Raw genomic sequence first — 16786 nt, 5'->3', positions numbered from 1 at the left:
TCAAATACCCGAGTCACATGATTGAAAGATGGCAAGATTGATAACTGAACATTTTATTTACAATGTACATAAGCCAGATGTGGAATAGCTTTGAGTCATCACTATATTTACATTTCTGACAGCTGTTCAGTGTGATTGCATTGCTTTTGCAACTTAGTTAACTGTTCCTTACCAGGCACCCTCGACTAGAGGCAGATCTCAGTAGCTGTGTACTTCAATGTGAACATTTTCATTGCATTTGGCAAACATGCAATTGTGAGTAAATGTACAAATCTGCGTGAAATATGAGATCCAACAAACAGGTACTGGCCCAATGTCTCCACTGAGGTCACAAGTCTTCTGTATGTACAGGTGTACTTATGCTGCCTTCTGGTGCTCTTCAGAAAACTCAGAACATATGGTGCTGTAATTGCACCCTATTGGTTGATTTGGAGATACCCCCCAAGTGGGAAACGTATCTGAGTAACATGAGTTTATTGGGAAATTGTTTCCTATTTCTGAGGAGCACATGAATGCACCATTAATACTGTGAAACAGTGGTAATTTTATACATTTGTATTTGATTGTTCACAATACATTAATCAGCATCATGATATACATTCAATTAACTGAATTTCATCATCTGGCCCAACTCTGGGTAACAAATCTTCAAGTAAAAGTCGTTTTTACACAAATGTACTCAGTGTAGGCATATTTTCATAGACGTGCAATTGATTTACTGCTTGCCTGTTCTTGCATCCAAACGATTCTAAGATGTCAATGTTGATCTTTACGATTTTAGAATTTGCGTCACTTTCGATCACGTTTCGTTTTTTTGACTTCAGGAGTTGTTTGATTACCTGTGTCCTGTGAAAAATGCATCAGTGCAACAACTACATAATAATTCTATTCGTGGTGGGAAGGAGTGATGACAAGTTTCAGAGGCAAATAATAAGGAAGTAAATGCTACAAAAAAAAACAAAACATGGACTGCATTGTTTCTGCATTTTTCAGTATTTACATAAGAAGTGAATGAACGCATCCAATAACTGTCCCAACAGAGCAGACCTGACAGGGGGGACCCAGATTTGGGGACCCATATTCAAATCAGCAGACGAGGCAATTAACCGCCAACAACAGAGATTGCGTCCCGTCCTTCCGTGTCTGTGAAGGACACCCATGAAACAATAACTCCCGTTATGGACCGGCTTGTTTGACATAAACAACGCAGTTAGAGGACATGCTTAATTCACCTCAGAAAAAACAACTGCTTTTGGAAGAAATGATCGTTCGGTTATCTTAAACAGTTCAAACTGACTGACCAACTGACAAATGTATCAGCTGGCAACATGTCAACACTTGGTGTCCTCGATTGAAATGCTATACAGTACGCACACAACTGATTTAAAGCAGTCTGTATTAACGATCAATAAGTGTTTTTACTTTTTCAGGTCCTGAACAGATGACAGTTATAAGAGCACAACCCTGTAGTGAAGTGTAGTAGGATGGCTGATGATGTCTTCAGTGGACTAAAGAGGGAGAGAGAGAGAGGGGGGGGGTATGGAGGAACTGTATTATCCCAGTCCTTAGTGATGAGTTGTCTCTGGGGGGTCAGAGGTCATTCATTATGTGTAGAAGATGACCTCGGGGATCTGTCCGTCCTCCACCGAGGTGCCGTTGTTGTTGCCCGCCGCATAGCAGAAGGTGAAGCAGGTCTTGGTGCCGGTGGCCGGCGCCTCGTGGGTCACCTTGCGCATGCCTTTGGTGCCGTAGTGAGAGTCCGGTCCCTGAAACAGACGCAAGAACGTGGACAGAAGATGAGAAGATGATGCTGCCAATTCAATCATCCTTACCATACCGGAGGTGCTAGCTGCTGGTTTTTCTGGATGTGCACAACTTCAGTTCCATTTAAAAATATATATATATACTGTATATAATAATCCTGTTTAATGGCGCTTTTCCATTGACCAGCCCGGTACGACTCGGCATGGCTCGCATTTGTATCCTACCCGTGGCGTACTTTCAGAAACGCTTCTCCATTATACACAACATACCTGGAGCGACCCGGGACTGTAGGAGGAGTTACGTGTCATAAGAGCACTTCACTGTAATAAGTGCCGGTATACAGCTCAACGGGGGGAAATGCGATAAGAATTATGTCAAAATGCAGCACTATCATGCACAGATCAGCCTTAAAACATGTAACGTTACGTGCCTGTTACTTGCCGCTTTCAGTTCTAGTAGATCTAGTAGTTCTAGTTCTAGCGCAGATGTGTTTTTATGGCATTCACGGCATTAGTCAACTACATGCTCACATCAGTCATCCGTTCACTGCTCTCCATCAAAAATGTCACATCCATCAATAATATTACATAATAACAACTGCTCGGATTAGATTGCGGGTTGTTTTCGGACAAAAAATGTTCGGATTAATGATGATAATAGTGTTCTGCTTTGTTGTGAAGATCTGTACTTATTCAATACATCAACTGTATTGGAGAAACAATGTGTGAAGCTTAATTCTATGATGTTTGATGTTCTACTGTACAGTAGAGACTATACCTTGAGGGTGGCACAAGCGATGTAGTTGACACTGGGAAGGATCTCCACTGGTTCCTTGAACATGACCCGGTATGTGTTGGCGGTACCGTCACAGCTGAACCCGGTGTCGTTCTGACCCAGTACAGTGTTGCTGTCTGTGTGAATGACCTGGGAGTGGGAGACGAGCATCAGTGACATCGTCCGTATTGAGCTGGTGTCTTTCAATGTACTGTACAGCATCCCTGGTCTGAACCCCTCACCTGTATGTTGACCTGGTAGTCTGTGGGACCGTGTATCGAACCGTACAGACCAAATCCCACCACAAATATCCTACGATTCACCGAAAACCTGGGAGATACAGAATAATCACAACAGCTGATGAAGTTGTGTGTGTGTGTGTGTGTGTGAGTGTGTGTGAGTGTGTGTGAGTGTGTGTGAGTGTGCGTGGGTATGAGTATGAGTGTGTGAGTGGGTATGAGTATGAGTGTGTGTGTGTGTGTGCGTGTGTGTGTGTGTCAGGGTTTCCGTTAGAAAAATTTGCCGTCGGACATCGTGTCCGGGAAGAATTCGATTTACCGGACAAACGTGATATATTCCGGTCATCATATTAAAATATAATAAAAAATTTTTTTTGCAAAATCATATTTTTTTTTCTCCAAATCTAATATAGCTGTTTGTCGCGGTGATTACTGTTGTGTAGCGGCCTATATATGCCATTTAATGTCTATTTCTCATCCGATACGATTAGATGCGAGCTATATAATATATAATAATATAACATGATTTGACGGATGCGCGCTATGCCATGCGTCAAATCCAGCGCTGAACGGGTCCAGCGCTGAACGGGCGCCTCACTGGGAACTGAACAGACAGCATCGATCAATGAACGGACTCCACATTACGTTAACTGAAGTTTGTTAAATTGTTTGGGATTAATGTGAGTTTTCTATTTTCTCTTTCCAGTTTTACCCTTTTTTTTAAATCAATAAAACAACGTCATTTCTATAAGTCTCGCTGGTTGGGAAGGCATTTCGTTTAGCTCGGGAGTATGACAATGGGAAGAACATAACTGTATAACTGAATGACAACAAATGCATGAGTAATGAGTAAAACAATGTCACTTTTATAGTATGTTGTTTAACTTGCCGTTCGGTCGCCATGGCTCTAGTGTGTGTAGCAGCTTCAGCTAGCTGGCTAGAAACTTCTAGGGGTGCGTTCGTAAACACGCTCTGAGAGCGCCGGAGCGCACGCTGGCTTCGATGTCACAGAGCGACCGAGTCGTTCGATTGGACGAGAGGCGTTCCGCGAGTGCTGATCGGATTTCCAGAGCGTGTTTACGAACGCACCCATAGATGGGAAATCAAGAAACCGTATTACTATGGTGGACGGGTTGGCAGGGTTGCCAGATAGGCATGGGTTACCGCCGAATGGGCTACTGTGTTTAAGCGGTAATAGACTGGTTAAGCTGTAATCCCATCTGGCATCAATCCCATGTGGCACTTGTGCGCTGTTTCGCATAGGCCGGCCTACACATTAGGAGTCATCATCATGCCGGTGTCAAATCATATCATAATAAAAGAAATACATAGCCTATATATTCGTCTTTTTTTAAATAGAAGGAATCAGAATGTGAACTTTAGCGAATTGTATTCAAAGGGAATTATTTTCACCGGACAATATGTCCGACGACTTTTCAATATGTCGGACTTCAACAACATTTACCGGACAAAGACCGGTAATTGCCGGTTAACGGAAACCCAGGTGTGTGTGTGTGTGTGTGTGTGTGTGTGTGAGTGTGTGCGCGTGGGTATGAGTATGAGTGTGTGTATGTGTGAGTGGGTATGAGTATGAGTGTGTGTGTGTGTGTGTGTGTGTGTGCGTGTGTGTGTGTGTGTGTGTGTGTGTGTGCGCACGCTCACCGTATGCGGTCGCTGGTCCCACTGTAGCCCCAGCGACTCTCCACCTGGCCGAAGCGCGTGATGCTGCACTCCTTCCCCCGCAGGCAGCAGCGAGGCCGGTCGATGAACTCCACGTGGGGCTTAGGGTTCACCGTGAAGTGAAGGAACAGGCTCACCACCTCCCGGTCAGTCAGGATACCCGACTGCGCTGGGCCTAACGCCACACACGCAGACAGAGAGACAGAGTGAGAGAGAGACACAGACATGGACAGGACGAGGGGAAAATACCATGAAAGCCAATGCATCGTGTGTTGAGTTCACATGTTTTCGAGAGACCCAAGAATGACCTCAGTCAGGACACTTACGTTGGTTCAATCATGCTTAATGAAAAACGGTAATACATCTTAGTTTGGCGTCATTGAATGGTTCGGCTCTGTATAGCTCCCTGCCTGAAGTTTAAACAACATAAAATAACACAAGCAGACAGCCTATAACTATCAACCCCCCCCCCACGTATGATCCGTACCTGCAGCGAACTCCTCGATGGTCATGAGGGGGAAGCGGATGAGGGCCAAGGCTTTCCCCAGGACCTTGCGCTTGTTCTCGGGAGTGGGTTGGAACTGCTGCCTCTGGGCCTCTGCGTCTGCCCAGCGCACCGCCGCCCCAAACAGACGCACCTCCCGCACCCCCAGCGTGTCCCTCTCCAGCACCGCAAACAGCGTGTCTAAGGAGGAAACAGAAAAACATCTTCTGGGCCTGTTCTTTATTTCGACACCGCCCAGTCCAAATATAACCCCTCTGCTTGTTCGGTGTTTGTTTGCACATCTGAAGACAGAGTCTCCCCATCCATTCCTGGGAGATCCTCTTGGTATGCACATTTATGACGGTGAGCTGGTGAAAGGGGGGGAACAAGTCGGGCAACCAATCCAAATGTTCTGACTTTTATTCCGAAATATTGACATAAATTCCAACGTTGTTGAAAATCAACGACACACTCGCTAGAATTTTTATTTATTTAAAAGTTGGCCTGCAAGCTGATCTTGTTATGTGAGCCTGTTAACAATGTAAAGTAGTGTTATATACCGTAGTTAACTAGGTAGTAGTGGGGATTACTCAACGAATCCATTGCGTTGCAATATTTTGTCTTGATTAGAGAGTCTGTCATTGATTTTCAACAATGTTGACGTTTATTGACATTTTTCAGAATAAAAGTCGGAACATTTGGTCGGTTGTCTTGTTCTCCCGTTCACCAGCTGACGTCACATTTTTGCTCTAAAGCACCTGATTCTAAAGCACCTGATTCAACAAAACAAACTGCCCTTGATTACCTGATTCAGGTGTGTTTGAGCTGGGCTGGAATATTGCTCACCCAGGGAGAATGGATTACGAAACTTTGATCAAAGGGGAACCTGATAGACGTAAGCAATACTCTCCATATAGCTGACCCCTATCGGTTTCCATCTGATCTGGAAACAGTGATGGGGATAGATAGGGGAAGGGGATAGATAGGGGCCAGTCGGGGTTTCTGCCACTCCCTGATCAAATGAGAGAGGTGCATGTCTGAGTAGCAAAACGTGTGTGTGCCCACCTGAATGTGTGAAAGAGAGATGTGTGTCTTCTTCTGTTGTGTACAAAGCATTCAAGTGAGTGCTGTGTGTGTGTGTGTGTGTGTGTGTGTGTTTTCTATCTGAGTGAGAGAGAGAGAGAGAGAGAGAGAGAGAGAGAGAGAGAGAGAGAGAGAGAGAAAATTCAACAATGAGCTGTACCGAGGTCAATGTCAGTGAAGCCCTCAGCAGCGAAAGCGTCCACAGTGTTCTTGTCAATGTTCTCCAGACAGAGGCTGGCCAGCTGAGGCTCATCAAACAGCCGCGCCTGAAACAAAGACAGTTGTACAGCCTTAACAACCAGCTTACATTAACAACCAGCTTACATTAACAACCAGCTTACATTAACAACCAGCTTACATTAACAACCAGCTTACATTAACAACCGGCTTACATTAACAACCGGCTTACATTAACAACCAGCTTACATTAACAACCAGCTTACATTAACAACCAGCTTCAATTAACAACCAGCTTACATTAACAACCAGCTTACATTAACAACCAGCTTCAATTAACAACCAGCTTACATTAACAACCAGCTTCAATTAACAACCAGCTTACATTAACAACCAGCTTCAATTAACAACCAGCTTACATTAACAACCAGCTTACATTAACAACCAGCTGACATTAACAACCAGCTGACATTAACAACCAGCTGACATTAACAACCAGCTGACATTAACAACCAGCTTACATTAACAACCAGCTTACATTAACAACCAGCTTACATTAACAACCAGCTTCAATTAACAACCAGCTTACATTAACAACCAGCTTCAATTAACAACCAGCTTAAATTAACAACCGGCTTACATTAACAACCAGCTTAAATGAACAACCGGCTTACATTAACAACCAGCTTACATTAACAACCAGCTTACATTAACAACCAGCTTCCATTAACAACCAGCTTCCATTAACAACCAGCTTCCATTAACAACCAGCTTACATTAACAACCAGCTTAAATTAACAACCGGCTTACATTAACAACCAGCTTACATTAACAACCAGCTTAAATTAACAACCGGCTTACATTAACAACCAGCTTACATTAACAACCAGCTTCAATTAACAACCGGCTTCAATTAACAACCGGCTCGCAGCCTTCACACATTGACTGACATCATTATTCTGCTTACATACACCAACATTTACATCTCATGGAAAAGCAAGAATGACCTGTTATACATTATTATTATTATTATTACTATTATTATTATTATTATTATTATTATTACCATATTACATATGTGACATGGTCTGGTGAATAGGTCTGTATGTCTGCAATTCTCAAGTCACGCAAATGACCAATAAAAAAATAAAATAAAAATATGTGTTTTTTAGCATATTACGAAAGTTGCAGTGTTGAAGAGCCCATTCGATATAGCAAACAACAGTTTTAGGATCACAAAACATATAATTTGTGAATTGGATTTGCTGTGTCATCTGCCATAAGTGACTGGGTAAGTGATACATGGCTTGTAAACAAACTTAAGTTTTATTACGTGTTCAAAAGCAAGGACTGTGTGATCATCTAATTATGTGCAGTTATTTATTTTTAGCATGTTGATGTTCTCTCAGCATGTGGTGATGTGGTAATCATGCAGTGAGATGTTCACAGCCATGTTGTCTTAGCTCCTACCTAGCCACCACAAACACCATTCAGAGCGTTTTCTCTGGTATTTGGTTTGAGGGGTACCAACATTCAAACAAGCATTATCTTCTTCAACTATTTTCAGTTTTCAATGTATGACACATCATTTGAAATCTTACAAATCTGCACCTTCATAATCTGGGAGAAAACTGACCTGCCCTACTTGAGGACCAGACACCGGACCCTGTCACACATTGACATAAATACATAAACAGAGGGGAAAGTTAGGCTACCTGGGTGAGCAGCATGAAGGCGTTGTCGGCACGCAGGTTCTTCTTGAGGAACTCCACACAGTGCGCCTCCAGAGCCGGGACTGCATACTTCTTGGCCGTGTACAGTGTGGTCATCACCGTCTCAGGGCCTATCTGCACCTCGTCCGAGTACAGGAACCTACATCCATTACAGTTGTGTCAGCCAGACAGACAACCGAATACATTCTCACAGTATATAGACCTAGTAATCAACGTTATAATGTCATTATTCAATAAATTAACGCTTACTCAAAAGGTCTTTATTTAATCTGGCATTTAACCTTGAAGACACAGACACACAGATGATCATCGCAAGGCCTATTGCTTCCTTGTCAAAGGGACAAGAAAGGATTACAAAGTGGGTGGATATATCAAAAAGAAACGTTCTGCATAACCTCACTATTAAGCTTACTTAAGCAGAGCTAGGAAAGCAGCAGCCTCCACGTCGGGAAGCTCGATTTCAGTCGAGGTGGTGGCCATACCGCCATTGAACATGGCATCGAACACTGCACTCCCCACTGCAAGGGCAAACCTGGCGAGGAAAAGATTAATTAGGCCTATAATTGATGATTGGTGGCAGCTGCTGGATTTTAAAAATCAGGTGTAGTGCTGAGGCACAAATATGTACATTTCAAGCCTGCAAACTGCGACACTTTAAATGAATGTGCAATAACACTATGTGCAATATGACAACCCTAGTCGTCTATCTGTACAGTATAGTATAGTGGATAGTGTACATAGCCTTTATTTATGTAAACCAGCTCCTTCCCTTCTTTTTTTTTTTTCTTCTTTCCTAGCACCAGGGGAGCCACCCCTCCTAAATTTCGTTGTTTGGTACCTGTACTATAGCAATGACAATAAAGACCATTAATTAATTAATTAATTCATTCATTCATTCATTCATAATGAGTGGATAACTGTGTGGGGTAATTTCCTGTGTTTATAAATCTTGCAGGCCTGCTTATCCACTGGACCTCACCCCCAAAATGCTGTCATGCATTGATTCACAATAGCATACCCACATCCAAAGAGGGGTCTTTAGTGTACATGCATTCAACCCAAATAATCCAGTTAGGATCGATCAGTGACTCTATTGATCCTTGGATGACTCCTAAAAAGCATTCAAATGTATACAGTAGCCTATGTCCGCAGGCCTGCTTATCCACTGGACCTCACCCCCCCAAAATGCTGTCAATTGCACACAATAGCATACCCACATCCAAAGAGCGTCTTTAGTGTCCATGCATTCAACCCAAAGAATCCAGTTAGGATCGATCAGTGACTCTATTGATCCTTGGATCTATTGACTCCTAAAAAGCATGCAAATGTACATACAGTAGCCTTATTACCTGTGCGCCGGTATCCTCTGCACTCCCGTTCCCTTCCCGACTAAGAAATGCACGTCGCTCAGCACCTCGTTGTTGAACAGAAAGGCGAACCGTTCCTTCACGGTGCTCTTCGTGGCCTGCCAGTTGTACACCGGCTCCCGGTAGACCAGCACGGCTGCTGTGGATGCTGCTGCTGGGGGGCTGGGGCTGGGGCTGGGGGGCTCGGAGGAGGAGATGGTCGGAGCCCTTGTGGATGCATCTGTGGATGATGTCATGTTTGTGGCGGGCATTGATGCCCCTGATGCCCGGGTGGCAGCCGTGGTGATGGTGGTGGCACCACTCTGACTCACTGCCTGGCCCTGCGGGGGGGTGGCGTACTGTCTGTCCGGGGTGGTCTCTCCTACTTTCACATCGCCACGGTCAGGGCCTCCTGGTTGAGGGTTGTTTGGGTTGTTGGAGAGTCCAGGGGTCCGTGGTGTCGGTGGTGTCGTCGCTCCTCCTCCAGTCGTGCCCGATCCCTCGTTTGTCGCGGGGGAGGAATGATTATTATGGGCGTTATTGCCCGGCGGAGTATTAACAGTTGCATTACCCAGCCTGGGTCCAGGGCTGCTGGGGAAATTGAGGCACGGTGTCGGTCTTTCCCCCGCTGCAGCCATCTTGGAGGGTGATGCACACTGCAGGGTTGATAAACACGCACAACAGCGCATACCCAGAAACACAGGAGGCGGAATGAACAGGCTGGGGTTGGAACATGAGGGCTAGGAGATGGAGGAAGAGGGTGGCCTGAATGGTCATGCATGGTACCGGACAATAGCCGTAGCAATATTGTCTGAAAGAATGCATGCATGCAAAAGTGGAACATGCAATTGCAATCTCATATTGCATTAGCATTTGAATTAAGTCTACTAACTATATGCTTCCATAATATACAACCTTATTATTATTATTCTCATCTGCGTATTCAGTAGCTTTTAGCTTAACAAGACTATATGGATGTATCACACATGTTTCGGGTGGAGACACGATCCCATTTGTCTGTGCAATAACAATAGGCCCACTGCATTTGATACATTGCCATGCAAATGTCTGATTCCACCAGTGCAACGTGTACATACAAAAATGGTCTTGTTGTTGTTGTTGTTGTTGTTGTTGTTGTTGTTGTTTTAACTAGGCCTATTATCAACACGCGTAAGCAAATTGTTTTTGTTGAATTGTTCATTTGCGCCATACATTAGATTATTTATGAAAGGACATTTAGATTATTAAAGATGATGATGAATACAGTAGGCTTACTATGATAATGATTATGTGAAATAAAAACAGACACTGATTTTGAATTTAAACATCCTAGGCTTGCTTATTAATGTCCAGTGCTTTCTGCGTAGTAATGTGTGTTGATTAGAAAATAACTAATTCATGCATGAAAACGTCACGTGAAACAAACTGATACATGTATTATCCACTCAAGTGCAAAACAACAACTTTGTTATTTCCAGTTATTCCACCAACTTCCCTCTGGTAGAATTAACCAACCAATCACGTCAAGGTGTAGAATTAACTAACCAATCATGTCAAGGTGTAATATTAGCCAATCAGGTGGACGGTGAGGCTCTTCCTGGACTGAAGTTTGGTTGAGAGTTGAGAGGCTCGAGCCGAAAGGGGGTAAATATATAGCCTATACCTTGCTAAAATAAGTACATTAAGAAATGGTTATTAAAATGAAAACATTATTGGTGGACATTGTAAATTGAGTATATAGCCTTTCTCTTGTGATATGTATGTGTGTATTTAGAGCCTGTTTTTCTATTGTCCTATGGCTATGTGGCTGGCTATGCAACGTTAGCCGGCAAGCTAAAGTTAGTTAGAGCTCTGGCCAGGTCGCTAACTAACTTACATTAGATGCTTAATGCTTTTATTTATTGTCAAAGACAATTCGTGACGTTAGAATTATAAGGTTCTATCTCCATTTTTTTTTTTTTTACATAATCTGATCCATTAGGTGTTTATTAATGCCTGTGTGGTGTTATTTTTTAAATGTTGACATTTTTGAGTTAGTAATTCATAAAATACAAAGGTTCCATCTCACAAAACATAATGGAATGTAAAAACTTTGACGCTCAATATCTCTGAACCGCCCTAAACGGAGATAGAACCTTCTCTTTCTAAACGGAGATAGAACCTTATCATTCTAAACGGAGATAGAACCTTCTCATTCTAAACGGAGATAGAACCTTATCATTCTAAACGGAGATAGAACCTTATCATTCTAAACGGAGATAGAACCTTATCATTCTAAACGCAGATAGAACCTTATCATTCTAAAGAACGGAGATAGAACCTTATCATTCTAAACGGAGATAGAACCTTATCATTCTAAGCTCACGATTACTTTTTGTGGCTGAACTCTGGAATAACTGTGTAGGATAATAACCGTTTTTGGTTATATTATGCAGTGTTTTTTATTACTGGACTACCACAATTATTGAGATATTCCTGTAACGTGTACACGCAATATAGCCTACTAGAATATGACCAATGCATTTGTGTTGTGAGGAAGTCTAGCTACCATCTGTCAGCTATAATTGTGTTAAACAAGCCTATGTTATACTGTCACCTACCGGTACTTATGTTCTAGTAGGGTCTACAGCATATACATTTGAGAAACTGGTTACTAGGCTACACAGTGAGTAGTGAGGACTCTCACATTATATTCAGTCTCTTTGGTGTTGTAGGTTGAGGGTCCCTTGACACTGCTTACCTTTCTGACACGGTTCATGTTTTTTTATTGTGCCCAGACAGTCAATCAATATCATGGGAGGAGTGAAACAGGAGCAGAGCGATGGACCCCAACACAGAGGCCCACACGCCTCTGAGGCACCACGGCAAGAGGAGGCAAGAGTTGGGGTCCCCCCCATTGTGACATTGTTTCTGAAAGTTCGATATTCAATGATTATCTGTTGCTAAGCATAACATTATGTTAGTATGTATGTATTATGTATCACTATTATAGTTAAAACAATGCACTACAGCAAATGCAAGACTTGTGTGTATGCACTCACTGCAATGTAAGTCGCTTTGGCATATATTATTATTATATTATGTATATGTTACGGTGCATGTGGGAATACGGTACATGTGGGAAAACTAGGGTTAGGGTTAGTTGCTACGTCGACTTGGTACATGCTGGCATGTCTAACCCTAATCCTATCCCTATCCCTATCCCTAACCCTACCCCTAACCCTAACCTTAACCGTAGCACCCTAGCACCTAACCCTACTGCTAGTTTTCCCACATGTAGGTTGGGTTAGGGATAGGGTTAGGGTTAGACATGCCAGCATGTACCAAGTCGACGTAGCACCTAACCCTAACCCTAGTTTTCCCACATGTACCGTTTTCCCACATGTACCGTATTCCCACATGTACCGTAACATATTATATATCACTATTATAGTTAAAATAATGCACTACAGCAAATGCAAGACTTGTATGTATGCACTCACTGCAATATAAGTCACTTTGGCATATATTATTATTATATTATGTACTGTATATACTGTATATTGTTATGACCTGATGATACTGTACTTGGCTTACTTTTATATCTTCAACCTGGATAGCAGCCTGTGAAGAAGAGAGGTTGGCCCAAGGGGAAGAAGAGGAAGAAGGTGCTTCCCAACGGTCCTAAGGCACCGGTGACGGGATACGTACGCTTCCTGAACGAACGGCGGGAGAAGATCCGTGCCCAGTACCCCGAACTGCCCTTCCCAGAAATCACCAAGAGACTGGGTGCAGAGTGGAGCCGCCTAGCCCCTAATGACAAGCAGGTACCTGCATGCTAACTGGGATGGACAGAGAAATGTACAAATTGCAATCCCTCTACGTCACATATTTGTGTGAATTTGCGTGATCAATCGCCTTTCTACCGATACAGCACCTCTCAGACCACACACAGAATTAACGTTTATATTGTCGTCATCATGATTCCAAAACAAATAATCCTCACCCGCCTTTCTCTTTTACACCCCTGCCCCTACTTCCAAAAGATGCACACACACACACACACACACTTCTATTTTCTTGTTAGATCATACTGTTACATTCAAATATGAATTCGATTATTTCATTATTCATTCGTTTATTAGCATTGCGGTATCAATTGTTGCACAGTAGCTGTTTAATATGAATGTTTATGTTGTCACGCTTAGGACATCTTCAAGTCTGCATATAACAAATTTGATTCCTGAAACTAGACATTCTAAGCTACATATTAAACCTGATTTAATATCTGTATTAAAACACAAAAAGTCATACTTTGGCCCCCTGAAGGAATGACCCACATGCCTAGCACCCTAGTCTCACTATTGAGATCTATCCTGTGTGTATGGGAATTGGACTGATGTATATTTTGGTGCTGCTCATAGCGGTTCCTGGACGAGGCAGAGCGTGAGAAGATTCAGTACGCTCAGGAGATGAGGGATTACCAGCAGAGCGAGGCCTATCAGATAACCACGGCCAAAATCCAGGACAAAAAGGTCAAGAGAGGTGAGCATTGTGCACTAACACAACGGTCTTGTTCCTAGTTGATATATGGAGATCTTTAGTCAGGTGGCCGGAAATGATATATTGATGACTCAGAGAGAAGGTTGAATCGTAATCATTGTATTAGGCAGATCTGGGTTACATTCTCTTGTACAGATGTTTCCATGGCAGCATGCTCTGTTAAGTCCAAGCTTCAAGCATGGCTACGACATAGGAGATGCCGAGCCTGGCTGCGGCATAGGGCATGCCGAGCATGGTACTGATGTTTGTTACAGCTTATATACTTGTTCTCAGAGAGGGAATAGCTTTACCTCGTAACTTACAATACTGACATTAGTTCCCATACATGGCTCTGTCTTGTGTCCATGCTGTCCTCTCTGCTGACCACTGGTAACCTATACTGGTCCCCACTAGCCGTGGTCTCTAAATCTGGCTCAGGTCCAGTTACAGAGAAAAGCATGTTTACTAAGAATGGTCAGTTTATGTCCTGAGAGTGGGCATACTTAAAGTATGTTTAAGGTTAAACTATGAGTATTGCAATATTTGATGGGCACACAAAATTGGCATATAGTCACACAAAAACGCATCATATCACTAGTTTCACTAGGCTGGAAGAGCTGGTCCCTTCACTGGTCCATTCACCTCGGTCCACTTTTTGGAACATATATGGCTGTCTTTTTCTTATCATACTTGAAGAGAGAATGTTATCATAAACGCTGGGATATATGTCAGGATTAGTGTACACATCATTGTGGATTTCCTCTTCTTTTAAACAATTCTAGATGGTTGATATTATTTGTTTCTTTCATCAGAGGAGTCTCCGTCTGTCATTATCAACGCTAATAGCTCCGGATCAGCTTCACTAAAGGTACAGTGGTCTTTTATAGGTACAGTGACTGTTATCATTCATGCCGTTATAATGTATACAATGTGTTACTAATCGTCCGATTGTTTATGATCTGTCTCCTGTAGTGTTCGGATCTGTCCAACAGATTTGATGTGCCGATATTCACTGAAGAGTTCCTGGATCAGAACAAAGGTAAGAAAGACATACCAAGGAGAGGCGTAGAGAAAAACAGATTTGTGTTAGAATATGCGCACCAGGATCCCACTTAGAATGAAGCAGTGTTGTGACCGTACGCTGCCTTCCAAAAGTACTGAGAACCCTTTCACTTCTTCCACATTTTATTGTGTTATAGACTCAATTTAAAATAGATTAAATTAAGAATTTGCCATCAATGCACAAACAATACCCCAGAAAGAGAAAGCGAAAACATGTTTTTAGAAATGTTCAACAAATCACTCAGTAAGTTGAATTGAGTCTATCTTTATGCACAGATAATAGTTAATGTAATTTTGGAATTAATATCTTTGCATTGGAGATTGCATTAAGATGGACTCAATTCAGTGATTTGTTGATGACATTTGACCATTTTAGCTAATGTTAAGACTGTCATAGCAAAGGGTCTGAATACTTAAGTACATGAGGTATTTCTGTGTTTAAACTTTAATACGCTTTGTCATTCTGGGGTATTGTGTGTGGCTTGATGGCAAATTTCTTTTAATTTAATCCATTTAAAAATATCTTGTAGAACACAAGCCTGTGTGGATATTAGAACATCGTGTTTCTTTCAAGCAAGTCTCCACCTGCGGTTCCCCAAGCAGGCAGAGACGTGTTTCCTTATCGTTACCTAACCGCCGTTCCCATCTGTGCCCCCAGCGCGGGAGGCTGACCTGAGGCGTCTACGCAAAGCCAACGTGGAGTTCGAGGAGCAGAACGCGGTGCTGCAGAAGCACATCGCAGACATGTACAGCGCCAAGGAGCGGCTGGAGGCTGAACTGAGCCAGGACGAGCACCGCACCCAGGGCCTGCACAGGCACCTGCTGGCCATCAAACACACCCTCGTCAGCAGCCTGTCCTCAGTCGCCCTGCCAGGTCAGTAGCCCTCTCTCTCACTGGTTCCTTAGCTCCTCATCACGTCTCTGGTTCTGTCTCCGTGAAGCTCTGTGTCCCGGTAGCCATTTGGCTACACAAACTTGTCACACCAACGTGTCTAGAGTTGGAAGGAAGTGTTACCTTTTGGAAGTGATTATTGGAAGTAACAAGATATTACTTTGTTGATATTTCTGTTCCATAGACGTGTAGTCAAATGGCCAAAGTGGCTGTGAATGGCGTTGATGAAGCTGTTGCTGTTTGGGGAGCCTCGTTAGAGAAACCCGTCAACCCATCGGGCTGGTTGAGGTTGTGTATTTAATCCGTGTCGTTACTCTTTCCTTACATAGGTACAGGTGAGACGCCCTCGCTGGGGACCCTGGACTCGTACCTGAGTCGTCTGAGTGGTACGCTAGAGAGTAACCCCCATGAGCACCGTGCCTTGCTCGCCCAGCTCCGGGACGTCCTGTCTCACCTGGACAGGTGACTACGTCAACACCGTAACACCTCTTTCTGTGCTCAGCCATCCCAGGGACCGTCCAGTGCTCTGTCTTAATAGTGTATTCCAACATATCGTGACGTTAGAATTATTCTAAGGTTCTATCTCCATTTTTGGTCAAAATTTTGTTTTTTACATAATCTGATCCATTAGGTGTTTATTAATGCCTGTGTGGTGTTATTTTTTAAAATGTAAAAAAAAAAATGTTAGTAATTCCTCAAATACAAAGGTTCCATCTCACAAAACATAATGGAATGTAAAAACTTTGACGCTCAATATCTCTGAACTACCCTAAACGGAGATAGAACCTTATCATTCTAAGCTCACGATATGCATGATCATATTTTGATGATGGCATGGTAATGTAGATTTATTCACATGAAAACCCCATACATACTTGAAGGAACACGGTCCAACTGACGCAGTTGTTAATGAATGATCATTGTTTTCTCATGGCCTTCTCCCTGTCCTTATTTTCAGTGAGAAACTATGAAGAGACTCTGCATCCATCCCCCCTACATGATGTGGACAGCTGTCTTGACAGTGTAACCTT

The 16786-nt window shown here is 43.0% G+C and overlaps 2 protein-coding genes across 3 annotated transcripts in view; one reads left to right on the top strand and one right to left on the bottom strand.

The window, feature by feature from the left end:
* Positions 1-1472: 1472 nt before the first annotated feature.
* Positions 1473-9978, bottom strand: btbd2a (BTB (POZ) domain containing 2a). The gene is made up of 9 exons (XM_080536043.1): positions 9284-9978; positions 8347-8466; positions 7917-8073; positions 6185-6290; positions 4945-5142; positions 4440-4632; positions 2781-2868; positions 2542-2688; positions 1473-1766 (listed from the first exon to the last, which is right to left on the bottom strand). Exons 1-9 carry the CDS (start codon positions 9967-9969, stop codon positions 1605-1607), a joined length of 1857 nt encoding a protein of 618 aa, XP_080392169.1. The 5' UTR covers positions 9970-9978; the 3' UTR covers positions 1473-1604.
* An 885-nt stretch (positions 9979-10863) lies between these two features.
* hmg20b (high mobility group 20B) overlaps positions 10864-16786 on the top strand; it is a 6673-nt gene continuing 750 nt past the window's right edge. The window contains exons 1-9 of one of the 2 annotated variants that reach the window (XM_080537355.1): positions 10864-10924; positions 12058-12154; positions 12883-13086; positions 13684-13804; positions 14614-14669; positions 14774-14840; positions 15522-15737; positions 16085-16217; positions 16714-16786. The exon at positions 16714-16786 is cut by the window's right edge and continues 750 nt beyond it. In XM_080537355.1, the coding sequence (XP_080393481.1) occupies positions 12074-12154; positions 12883-13086; positions 13684-13804; positions 14614-14669; positions 14774-14840; positions 15522-15737; positions 16085-16217; positions 16714-16726 (891 nt within the window). In that variant the 5' untranslated portion in view covers positions 10864-10924; positions 12058-12073 and the 3' untranslated portion in view covers positions 16727-16786. Of the gene's footprint in view, positions 10925-12057; positions 12155-12879; positions 13087-13683; positions 13805-14613; positions 14670-14773; positions 14841-15521; positions 15738-16084; positions 16218-16713 lie in introns of both variants that reach the window. The other variant, XM_080537354.1, reaches the window with a different exon arrangement.

This window comes from Nansenia antarctica, assembly GCF_963989245.1.
Source record: "Nansenia antarctica genome assembly, chromosome: 7".
In the NCBI taxonomy this organism is placed as follows: domain Eukaryota; kingdom Metazoa; phylum Chordata; class Actinopteri; order Argentiniformes; family Microstomatidae; genus Nansenia; species Nansenia antarctica.
This window is presented reverse-complemented; position numbering and strand designations above follow the sequence as displayed.

Coding starts and splice junctions, on each gene's coding strand:
- btbd2a (XM_080536043.1), bottom strand. CDS start 9,969: ATGCGCTGTTGTGCGTGTTTATCAACCCTGCAGTGTGCATCACCCTCC. Junction 6,291..7,916: donor CCTTCATGCTGCTCACCCAG/GTAGCCTAACTT, acceptor TCTTTGTTTCAG/GCGCGGCTGTTTGATGAGCC. Junction 4,633..4,944: donor CATCGAGGAGTTCGCTGCAG/GTACGGATCATA, acceptor GTGTGGCGTTAG/GCCCAGCGCAGTCGGGTATC.